The 12,557-nt window shown below is 38.6% G+C and overlaps 1 protein-coding gene across 4 annotated transcripts in view; it reads left to right on the top strand.

The window, feature by feature from the left end:
• The window catches only part of Astn2 (astrotactin 2), a 955,818-nt gene that overhangs the window by 614,726 nt on the left and 328,535 nt on the right, over positions 1-12,557 (top strand). For all 4 annotated transcript variants that reach the window (XM_021160105.1, XM_021160104.1, XM_029476272.1 and 1 more), the window contains one exon: positions 4,801-4,989. In XM_021160105.1, the coding sequence (XP_021015764.1) occupies positions 4,801-4,989 (189 nt within the window). The remainder of the gene's footprint in view (positions 1-4,800; positions 4,990-12,557) is intronic.

The following is a 12,557-nucleotide window of genomic DNA, read 5'->3' as shown; positions in this document are numbered from 1 at the left end:
GCCGGAAGAGGCCTGTGGTCCTACCCCACTCCCACTTCTTGACCCTGGCATTCCCCTGTACTGGAGCATATAAAGTTTGCAAGATCACGGGATCTCTCTTCCCAATGATGGCCAACTAGGCCGTCTTCTGTTACATATGCAGCTAGAAACACGAGCTCTGGGGGTACTGGTTAGTTCATATTGTTGTTCCTCGTATAGGGTTGTAGACCCCTTCAGCTCCTTGGGTACTTTCTCTAGTTCCTCCATTGGGGGCCCTGTGTTCCATCCTATAGATGACTGTGAGCATCTACTTCTGCTGGACATATTAGAACTAGTTAGTTTGATTAAACCAAAATGAAGTCACAAAAAAAAAAAATGAGCAATAGTTTTTCTCAAACCACAGATAACTAGATAAAACATAAGAGAAAATGTCAATGAGACATTCCTTGGGCTGGTTGGTTGATTTTGTCAAAAAAAAAAAAAAAGAGTCATCTTGGAAGAGGACACCTCAGTTGGAAACTGCCTCCATCAGATTGGGCTATGACCAAGTCCATGAGGCATGTTATTGGTTAATGTTTGATGTGGAAGGGTATGCTTCACTGTGGATCGTGCTGTCTCGGGGAAAGTGGTCCAGTGGAGTATAAGAAACAAACTGAGCAAGGCATGGGTAGCTAGCCAGTAAGCATCCCTCCATGGCATTTGCTTCAGTTTTTGTCTCTAAGTTCTTGCCTTCAGTTCATGCCTTGACTTCCCTCAGTGAAGGAGTATGATCTATGTTGTAAGTTTAAATAATCCATTTCTTCCCCCAAGTTCTTTTGGTTGTGGTGTTTTATCATAGTAATAGAAAACCTAACTAAAAAATTCCTGAAATGGAGAAGATTGTGCTAATATGCATTTTAACTCTTGAAATACAGAGCCCCTTTACATGGGCTCTATAAGTCAAGGACTACATTATATATAAGCAAAAGGGTAGGTAGCTTGTCCAAGGTTTCACAGTTCCTGAGCAGCAGAACCAAGATTGATACTCTGTTGGCCTGGATCCAAAATATGTAAGTTACATAATCATAATCTTGAAAGTATGGTGACTTCCATAAATTCTGTTAATATTATCCCCCCAAAACCTCATGACAAAAACAATCTGAAAATGTTTTTACAAATACTTGATGAATGGCCATGAAAACTTGGTTTCTCAATTAGAAGATTCTAAACCACGATGTTGCTGTAAGAGGAAGAATGAGATAAGTTTTGTTGCTGTTACAAATTAACCATCCATCCAACCAGAAGCATACATAAACATGGAATCTCTTATTTGGCACCCCTTATTTATCTTACACTATTTACATTAACATATAGCCTCCAAAGAGTCTATAGCAAGGGAACACTGTACAGAATACAGTAGCATGGTTCCTCCACTCAACTGGAATGAAGACTTATACAAAGGCACACACACACACACACACTAAAGAGCATGTGCTCAGGAGGAGAAAAGAATGTGGTGGGTGTAAGATGTTATCTCTGTCACAATATAAACAATCAACAGTACAGAACGTTCTTGCTAGAAGCTACAGTGGTGGATCTGTGGTTAATAGCTGTTTCTGCAAAGGATTGGAACTCTATTCCAAACACCTATGTTGAATGGCTCATAACCACCTATTTTAGTAATGTGTAGATATTAAATAGAAAATAAACTTAACTGTGCATGACTACTGTGCATTTATATTTGATATATGATAAAAATGATATTTCAAGTCATTTGGTAAATAGATGGACCCCTTTGGTCATTGTTTAGACAATTTAAAGTCCTTTATTTCAAACAAGTAATCCCTATGGAGTAACTTAGAAACCAACACATCATATATATCATTGGAAGACTCAAAAAATAAAGTGAAATAATTACTCCTACCACACACAAAATAAATGCCATCCATATCAAGTAGCTAATGATTAGGAAATGCTAAAAATACTAGATTAATATACAAAAAGACAGTTATATTATCTTGTAGCTTTTTAAACATTGCAAAAAACTTAGTTCACAGAGGTTCTATGACATCCAAATCAAGACTAAAACACAAACCCAGAGTAGAAGAAAGTTGGAAAATATATGGAAAGTAAGAGTCATCATCCAGATTTGAACACAGCATGTACAAATCAATGAGAAGGGAACAAATATCATAGCTGGAAAATGGTGAAAGCACAAAAATCATCCACAGAACTAGAAAGGGCTGTAGTGTGAAAGCAATGCAAATCCAAAGAGGAATGAGTTATTTTTTCCATCCCAGAGTGACAATAATGAGCATCAATGATGTAGAAAAATAAAGTCCCTCGTTTATCAATGATGGGACTATAAACTGGTAGAGCCTCTACAGATGGCCATTTAGTAGATCTATCAAAATTTTAAAATTCATAAACTATTGACCCAGCAATCCCTCTTCTAAGAATCTGTCTTATGGAATACACACATGTGCCCAGTGATATATCTACTAAGATCTTCATTCTGGCAGTATTTGCAATAACAAATAGCTACAAACAGCCAAAGTGCCCATCAATAAAAATTAGTTAAAAGCATTATGGTACATTTGTACAGTGCAGTGCCAAATAACCATTTTAAAGACAGATCCATAAGTCACTGGCTTGAAAAACATTCTCTAACAACATTAGGTACAAATGCATATCTTATGAAAATGTGTCATGATTTTTATGTGTATAATTAACTATATGCTTGTGTTTGCATATCTAGGTATACTATACATGATATTCATATATAAATGTGTATTTAAATGAGGATATACAACAGATAATAGTACTGACCATAGTACTGGAAGTAGGAGTAAGAAGAAGTGTTCCACATTTTACTTTACACACTCTGATTCTGTTTACACATTTACAACAAGCATATACTTAATCACATTTGCATAGGCATTTTATATATGAGTGGGTAAAGAAAGATATAAAGAATCAATCCTACACAGTTTACTAAACAAATCAGCTCTTCATATTGATTGGAAGCCTTCTGGGATAATGGGTGCAAGTAGACTTTATGGAGCAATTGCTAAATGCTCTGCACTCCGGTGTCCATTCAGTTCACCTGTGCGGAAGCTGTGTGGAGGGGGCATTTATTTGTACCTAAGAGATATGGAAAAAGATGGTGGGTGAGGCATATATTTCAGCAAGAACCTTAAACATGGCCTCTCAGCAGCCTTTGGACAGGAAATTGTAGCCTTTGGACAGGTAACCAAAGCTTCCATGTAGTACCCTCAATGACAAGGGGAAAATACAACAGAGTGACATCTTGCTTTGTGCATGGGAATGTCATGGGTTTTGCCTGGAGTGATCTTGAATTAAGTTTTTAGTGCAACTTGTCTATTTTTGACCTTCAGCTGGGTTCCCTGTCTCCAGCATCAATCAGCTACAAGTTCCAGCAGTACATTCCAGCAGTACAAGTTCCAGTAGGTTACATTTTCCATCCAAACTACTCCACAGAGACAAACTTGGCCAATGAGTTCCTGAGTCACTTTATGCTCAAATTTAAGTAATCTTAACTGTTTTCCAGAGGGAAGACAAATGAGACGGTGTGTGCTGCATGATGCTTCTAATCAGGCTTTAGTGTAAATAGAAAATACTACATTTGGAAAATACTAGGCTTGCAAAAGATGCTTGGTTACAAAACAGACTTGAACTTCAATATCACATTTGCCCCTTGTAGTAATATGAGTTATCTTTAAATCCTTTTATTGATAATATATTCAGTGGGGGAGGTGATTTTACTCATTATGTGGAAATGAATATATGAATGGGTCAGACCTTATAGGACAAGCTTAATATATAGAAATACCCCCATGATTGCTACTTACTGTAATGAACTTGATAGATTCACTGAAGCCTCATTTTACATAGTCAATATATCATGTAATTTCACGGTATCCAGAAGTTAAGTTCCCTTTTCATGTTCACATGCTCCAAGGAGCAAATAACATATTTGTTTGGGTCTCTGCAATTATGCAGCTGATTCTCTTGCCTGATTATTAATTTATGCACAGGTACTCTGCGCACATACCCACAATAGAACTATGAAAGGATATATACTCAAAAATTGTTACTTGTTGTGTTCCTTTTCAGGTGCAGAGGTTGCTATTCCTTTTCCTCTACCTCTCCTCTATCTCAGTGGCCAAACATTGCCTAAGAAAACTCTTTTTTACTGAAAACATCTCTAAACTGGAAATATTATTTCCAATCTCCATTCAGATGCCACAAAGGAGCCCATGCCTTCTTCAAAGGCATGTCAAGGGCTCATCTGGCTGTCAGACACTGAGAGACCAGGGGAGACTACTAATTGTGATAATCAAGCAGAAGATGTTTCTGCAACTATGTGAACTGTACTTGATCCTGATGGGTCACCTTTGTTACAAGGGCAATATAAACTCTAATTTTCCTACAGTATTCAACCTTGGTTGACAGATAGATTGGGAATTGTTTCTTATTTGAAAAAGTCATTGATAATTCCCTGTGAATTTGTCTGCTGTGCTTTTTAAATCAGTGTGTTTGTGGAAAACTGTTTTAAAATGTACTTTATGTGTAGATGTGCATGCTGGTGTCCCCCTTGAGTTCTTCAAACTGTCACAAATGACTTCCCATGAATTTATCAATTTTCAGGATTAATGAGATTCTCTCTAGACACCTATGCCCTAGATTGATTTCAACCAAATTAACTGTTTCTATGCTTAAACTATGACCTATTTTTAGGCAAAAAGAGCCTGGTTTTAGGTCACCTTCAGTGGGGGCTCCTAGCATGGAGAGTTAACTCTCAACTGTTTTGTCATGCAGCTGTGTGGAAGAGTACAAGCTGGCTCCTGATGGGAAATCCTGTCTAATGCTCTCAGATGTCTGTGAGGGCCCCAAGTGCCTCAAACCTGACTCCAAATTCAATGACACCCTCTTTGGAGAGATGCTACATGGTTACAACAACCGGACACAACATGTAAACCAAGGCCAAGTCTTCCAAATGACATTCAGGTACGGGGCAGATGCTGGCAAGTTTACAGACACTGGTGTAGACTCTCAGTTGGGGAAGGAGAGTATGGGCACCATGAACCAGAAAGCTGTTATGTTGCTAAATACTCTCCACGGAGAGTTAGAAGTCATCAAAGGGTATCCTGTCAGATACCTTTTCCACTGACGTCAAATGTAATTGTTATTTGTTCCACTCTTTTATTTTTTTCAATGGATATGCACATATTTTAATTTCAAAGTGAAATCATCCTGATAGTACACCTAATGAATTTTTTTTTCAGAAATTAATTAATCTTTCAGTCTACTGAAAGCCAAGTATCCTATAAATGCTATCCTGAGTTTTCAAAAATAGAGACATCTAATGAGTTAAAAAATAGAAAATCTTATCACCTAGAAACATTCCTCATTAACATTTTGCCACTGCTTCTAAAACACCTATCTCCCTCACTGTTCCCCTTCTCCCTCTCCATTTGTCTGTCTATGCATATACACATGTTTCTCAAGTCTCGATAGAGATGCTTTGAAATGACTTTTTATCCTAGTAACATCATAAGGACTTTTTTACCCTGTCAGTTATACAGTAGTACATGACTAATTAAAGGAAACATTTATTCAATGAGAAAGAACAGAATGATGGCTTGGTTTGATCAGGTTATACAAAAAATCAGCATGCAGAGCTGATGTGAAAGACTCTCTGGCCAACTAAAGAAGCCAAGGTCATTCAGGAAAGATGCATGGGGATGGAAATTATTTACACTTTTATAAAGATCATTATGAGGGTAGCATGGGAAGGCTTGATCCTGTGTAAAAGTGGATTGTCTTAAAACAACAAAAGGTCCCATAATTGTAGACAGTGATTCCTGAAAAAAAGGAGTAAGTTATCATTCCAAAACAGAATCCTCAATCCTCATTATCAATAAAGAGACTGTAAGAATCAGCAACATCTTCACCACATCCATCATTTGTTAATAGTAGCAAGCATTGGAGTGGAAAGTAAATGTGGCCATCCTACTAAAAAAAGCGTATGTTAAACGCATACCCACTATTTTTGATATCACAAATATTATACCTTTCCACTTTGTTGTTGATCTTTTCACCACTGTTATTGCTAATATGTATGATAATTGCCATAAATATTAATTTAGCACAAACCTAAAGTATTCCAACACTACTTATATAAATCTCCTTTCTGGAAGAACACAGACACAGCACCTTTGGTGAATTAGAATATTTTTGAGGAACTTCACCTTCTGTTTTACTATTCAAAGTATGTTCAAAAATCTTGAGTGACTAGAACCATTGACAGGTAGTGTTCAGAACCAGGTGTAAGTCTCACTCTAAAACTTGCTTTTATCTTTTAATTCAATATGCCTCCTCATCTCCCATTTTTAGAGACTAAAAAAATGGAAGCATGAGTTCTCTGGAAGCATTTATCTTCATGGCCATCTCATGGTCTCTGTGTACTTCTCTTTCCTCCAGTATTGTCTTGGTCAATGCTCTATTGCTATAAAATGACATCATGACCACTACAACTCTTATAAAGGAAAATATTTAACTGAGGATGGCTTATACATTTAAAAGTCTAGTTCATTGTATTCATAATGGGAAGCACAGTGGGGCTCAGGCAAAATTTGTACTGGAAAAGGAGACAAAGTTCTACATCTAAACCAGCAGGCACCAGGAAGAGCCAGAGGGAGAACCACTGGACCAGTGTATTTCAAACCCTAAAGTCACCCTCAGTGATGCCATTCCTGCAACAAGGACACACCTATTTCAATAAGGTCACACCTACTTCAACAAGGCGATACCTCCTAATAGTGCTACTCCCTCGTGACCAAGCATTCAAATCCATGAGCCTATGAGGGTAATTCCTCTTCAAACCACCACATGTGCTATGGTGCTTATTAAGGATATGATGCAAAAGGGAGATATCATGATATCATATGCCTTGGCACTTAGACATAACTGGCAAAGGAATGTTATATGCTTACTAAAGAAAGTTTGAATACAGAGTTTCAAGAAAAGCAATTTACAGTGGAATCTACTGTGGACTAAGTGAATTTTATATGTGACTCTGTTGGGTTAGATAGCAATAATAAGGCTTAGAAAAGTCCACTGTTGATATGAAACATCACTTAGCTAATACTTGGAAGATGAGCAAAAGCCAGCACTGGATATGGTTTCAGAGGAAGATAATTATTCTAAGAAGGGAGCAAAGTTGCTTGTTTCAGGAAATGAGAGAGTGTGTTGTTGGGGAGGACAATGAAGTAATAATGAAAGGAGTTGAATCTGAGACTGAGTCCGAGGATGTGTCAGACCAAGTCTGTTTGCTAACAAGCATGAGAAAACTCTTAAATTGCACAGGGAGGGTACTATGCAGTGAGTAGATTGCATTTCTTAGCCTCACTAGAGGGTGTGCAGAAAGCAGGTTATACGGAAAAGTGTGGAAATAGAGGTGTCAATAATGGGTCTGTTGGGGAAGCTCCATGATGAGTGTGTTGGAGGCTTCAACTAAATATGATAGAAATTGTATCAGGTAGAAAAGGAATTTGAAGAGGAAACTGTGAGGTCCAGTGAATAGTTGCAAGAAAAGGGAAGACTTGAGAGAGACTTGAAGAGTGAACGAAGAGATTGGCAGACACGGTGTCAGTTTGAACAGTCCAACCCCCCAACTATTGAATCTTTTTATTCCTCGGATGCTCAAGCGAAAGCTCAATGCAACTTCACTGGAAACTGAAAGAAATTGAAGAACCATCGAGATGAACTATGACTTAATGCTGAGATTGTACAAAACTAGCTTTCTATAATTTTACGTTAACGAATGTGTCATGTCATGATGGATAGAATACTGCTCCTTGTAAAAGGGGGAGGGCAACCAAATAAATTACCCCTTTCCTTTGAGTAAGAAGTTTACAAGCCAGAGAGATGACATGCACGATTGAGAAATGCAAGCAAATTTTCATTTACAATGCAACATTCTAAAAAAGGCTCATGCTTTCCAAAGTGTTTGAGACGAATTAGAAGGAAGAAGAAAGAGCATGTCCGAGGACAAGGCATGAGAATGGAATTTGAAGGGGTAGCAAAGGATAGTGTGTCTTGAGAGAAAGCTACAAGGGAATTTTCCTATCCAAGAAAGGATGTACAAAGTTCCAGATGTATAGATATATGGGAAGAATGTCATGGAATTGACCCCAGGTACACATGTCTGCATGCCTCAGTCCAATGACAAGCATTCTTCTTCCTCATGTGTTAGTGGCAGCATTTTTTTAGGTTCCATTTATGGCCATAAGTGCCTTACATGTTGAATACTGGTTGATATCGCATGGAGTGTTTGACCCATGATAAATGATCAACCGGACTAGTTTGTAATTTATTATATGAGGATCAGCTTAATTCAGAGAGAACAGCCAAATGGCTACAAAACTGCTAAATCCTGAAAGGAGAAGAGGGAGGGCCTCATTTGTCTGCCCAGATCCAGAAGCCATCAAGTTTCTCACCATCAAAGGAAGTTGTCTTTCCTCACCTCCTCCTCCTCCCCATCCCCTTTCTCCCCTTCTCCTCCTCCTTTTCCTCCTTTCCCTCTTCCAAGTACTTTCTGGTCCAGCGTAGCGAGGCAGGCACTTCTACCCGCCATCTTGCCATATGCTTCCTTTCCTGACAACTGCCTGGTCTGAGATATCCAAATCTGTGCTGTCTATAGCAGGTCCATGTGACAGCACAGCTCTGCGTTGCTCTCTCCCATCCCCCTGGTCCTGTCTCTGTGACCTGTCACCTGCTGATGAAAGGTTTGTAAGGTTTCAAAGGTTTGCACCCTTGGAAGAAAAAAAAAATCTCTAAATGAACAACCTGCATTGCTTTACAAAACGCTTTAAAGTCCGTTCTGAATAAGATGAATACATAAAGACAGACTACTTGAGGCTAACTTTTTTTTTTTGCACAGATGGAGACGTTTGTATGCTAGTGTTCACTGTAAGTTGAGACTTTGCTGGGACTGAAATTTAGATTGCTAATTCTAAGACTACAGCTCCCTTTATTTCAAGTTCTAAAAGAAAAACAAACAAACAAACAAACAAAAACCAGAGTATGTTACTTCCTCACATCCTGCACTATCACATGGTGGGCACAGCCTTGTGCCCCATCCCTACTCTCGGTACACAGTCAGAAGCTAGGGGCCAAGGGAGAATGCCAGACCCACTTCTAAAGAGATATCTGAGGCAAGGCCCACCAATAGGCAGCTATGTCTTTAAAGCTGCTGTATGCAGACTGTCTCTGAAGGATGATATATACAAGGAGAAATGTTTAGACTCCCTGCTAGGACAAGGTTGTGCACAACACGTAAGTATAAACCTAGTGTAAGCATACACTGTGGAACAAAAGATCAGAAGAAGGGAAACCTGTGGAGAAAAGTGGTCAGTCACACAAAGTAGAGCTGTGGAACGGGAAACCAAGGTGGGAATAATAAATAGTAATCCAAAAGTAATTAAAGAAAGGTGTTATCACTGTACAGAGCCAAAGAAATGAAGAAGTAGATAAAAAACAGTGAGGGAATGGGGATGGTTTGAAGGCTCAAAGGTTTAAAAAAAAAAAAAAGGAAGGAAGGAAATGACAGAGAAATAAGGACATTGTGTTCACGGGGAAGTTGAAAAGTGTTTTTTTTTTTTTTCCAAGAGAATGTGGGAGGCTTCCTTTAAGAGACAGTGTGCTTCTGGGAGAGATTAAGAATCAAGTCCAAATGCACAGGAATGGGCATAAAAGCTTTCGGTTAAAATGTCAAGTGCTGTGAAAATGTGAAGAGCTGATGATCTCACATCAGAATTGCCCCTAAGCCCAGCTAGTGGTCAGGCTTTCTTTCTAATCCCTTTTGGTGCAGTATTGGTCTTAATGACCAGGCAGAGACACTATCAGATTCCTGCTTCCTTAGCTCTTGATCAGTGTGAGAATCAGCAGACCTGAGGGAGTGAGATAAATTCATAAGGCTGATGGCATTTGATGGCTTTTGATTTGTTTGTTGTTTTTACTCCACATCACTCCTAGCCATCCTATTTCATTCCAATGAGGAAGAAAGGTCAACTTGGGTCATAGCTTGTGGAGATTTAAACATCAGTCAGGAACTATTATTGAGCCTGGAGTCTCAGAAATGGCAGAGGAGACATTGCTTAAGAACAGGAGTGAGCAAATTACAATGGTAGAGTGCACAAACGCTTCATCATCAGAAATAGGGCCGTTCTGTTGGTGAGAGACACTGAGGCACAGGCCTCCCATAATTGCCTGTAAAAGAGCATGAGTTCTTGAGAAATTTACTAGAAAGGCAGTTAGTTTCCAACCTGGTCTCCTTATCATGTGTACATATCTGAGAGCAAAGGGAAAGTTTGGGATAAGAGGTGGGATTTGAGAATTCTGCACCCAACCACCCTCACTTAGTGAGGCAGAATTTGAGAAAAGCTGGTCCCCACTAGTGAGGGTGACTTGCTCCCCATACACAGCAACTGAGTCAGATCAGATGAAATGGTCTCCAAAGTTGCTCTAAACTGTCTTATTTTAATCACTCTTTCCTGTAGGATGGCTATTTACATATTCTATTTCTGAATCTTTCTTTTTCTTTACCCTTTTTCCTCTTTTTTTTTTTTCTCTTTAAGCATGTGTGTAGCTTTTATGTCTTCTGCTATGTGGCATAGTATATGAATTTATTTTTTTACAGTACCTATTATGAAGTGACCATCAATTTGTCTTCACAAAAGGAAATATATATATGTCAAGATCCACTAATTTGTGTCTTGTAGACAATCAATTTCAAAACCTCCATAATGGGTAGTGAAGCATTTCTGTGTCGATTATGCTACATTTCTCACAGAATGGCAGGGACCATAGTCATTCTGGTATTTAAGAATCTAGTCTGACAGAAGAATCCTCTTTATGTACTTCTGTGAACCATATTGTAGGAAGGGCAGACCTGGGTGCATCCAGCACCAAGAAATAGTATTCAGTTCATGCAGAATCCTCTAATAGAGAACATTTGCCCATGATTCCTCTTCAGTTATAGATTTGACAGACACCAATGGGTACAACTATCATTTAGTTATCAAAAGGAAGTAGCCAATGCTCTTCTTATGTCTAGTTTTAGAAGAGAACTTGAGTCTCACTATTTCTTCTTATAATAGCAATGGGATTTGGTTCCAGAGGTCAAAAGGGTGGATTTTCTTTCTTTGTATATCTATTTCTGTTTTAAAAGCCATATACACCATAGATAGATAGATAGATAGATAGATAGATAGATAGATAGATAGATAGATAGATTTATAAATATGATTCAGTTAGTTTACAGATAAGTGTTCTGGGGCTAGGGTCATACTCTCAACTATCACCCACTCAACACCCATATTTAAGGAATGCACACATACATATTAATGAATGTGCACATAGTTTAGTGAGTGAATACACATTAATGAATGCACACACATTAGTAAACCTTTAAGTGACATTGTCAAGACAGAAACATAAGCTCTGTCATTTATGCTGTGTGTGTGCCTGTTGGAGGTAGAGGTCTGAGCTTGTAAGCAGGTTAGTTGGAAAGAATAGAAGTTCAGTGCTTCTACCTGGAGTGCTGAAAACAGCCTTGTTTGGGAAAAATAAATCTTTCAAATGTGAAATGTCTTCAGTGACCCTTTTGTTTTCATGTGCAAGTCCTGCAGTGAAATACATGTCAATAGAAATGTGGGACTCAGATGATACACACACACACACACACACACACATGCGTGTGTGTGTGTGTGTATGCGCATGTATATATATATATATATATATATATATATATATATATATATACATATACACATATATGTATATATGGTGAAATTTGATATTGGACAGTGGTAGGCTACTCCTTTCCCTTCCAGCATGATATTAAAAATATTAGATGATAAGTCTATCAAAGGCATAGGTCAACAAAAAGGGAGAGCCATGAAGCAGGCTGGATAGGCTGCACTTCTATCTTGCTCACTTTCTGAGTCCCTGTCACTGTTACCAACATATCATACCCTCAGATCCACTTAAAATTCCTTTGTTCATAACTGATATTGTAAAAACATGCCTTTCTTCTATTTTCCCTGACTTCCATGAGTAGTATAGGTAGATATTTCTTCCATGACATGTAGAAGGAGTAATGTGACTATTATATTTTTTCTTATACTACAGTTTTGGTCCTTGGGTCTCAGGGTCCTTTGAATGCTGAGCAAGTCCTACACCATGGGGCTGCTTACCTCAGCTATCTATCATACTTTCTGATTTGAATAGACAAGCTGAGGGGGGAATACATGGCATACTATCAAAAAATACAGCTGGGCAGTGGTGGTGCATGCCTTTAGCCCCAGCACTTGGGAGGCAGAGACAGGCAGATTTCTGAGTTTGAGGCCAGCCTGGTCTACAGGGTGAGTTCCAGGACAGCCAAGGTTATACAGAGAAACCCTGTCTCAAAAGAAAAGAAAAGGGGAGGGGAGGGGAGGGGAGGGGAGGGGAGAAAACATAAAACAGAAGACTTGGAACTTCATGCAGAGACAAGACAAAGGATATAATTC

This window comes from Mus caroli, chromosome 4 (assembly GCF_900094665.2).
Source record: "Mus caroli chromosome 4, CAROLI_EIJ_v1.1, whole genome shotgun sequence".
Classification (NCBI taxonomy): domain Eukaryota; kingdom Metazoa; phylum Chordata; class Mammalia; order Rodentia; family Muridae; genus Mus; species Mus caroli.
This window is presented reverse-complemented; position numbering and strand designations above follow the sequence as displayed.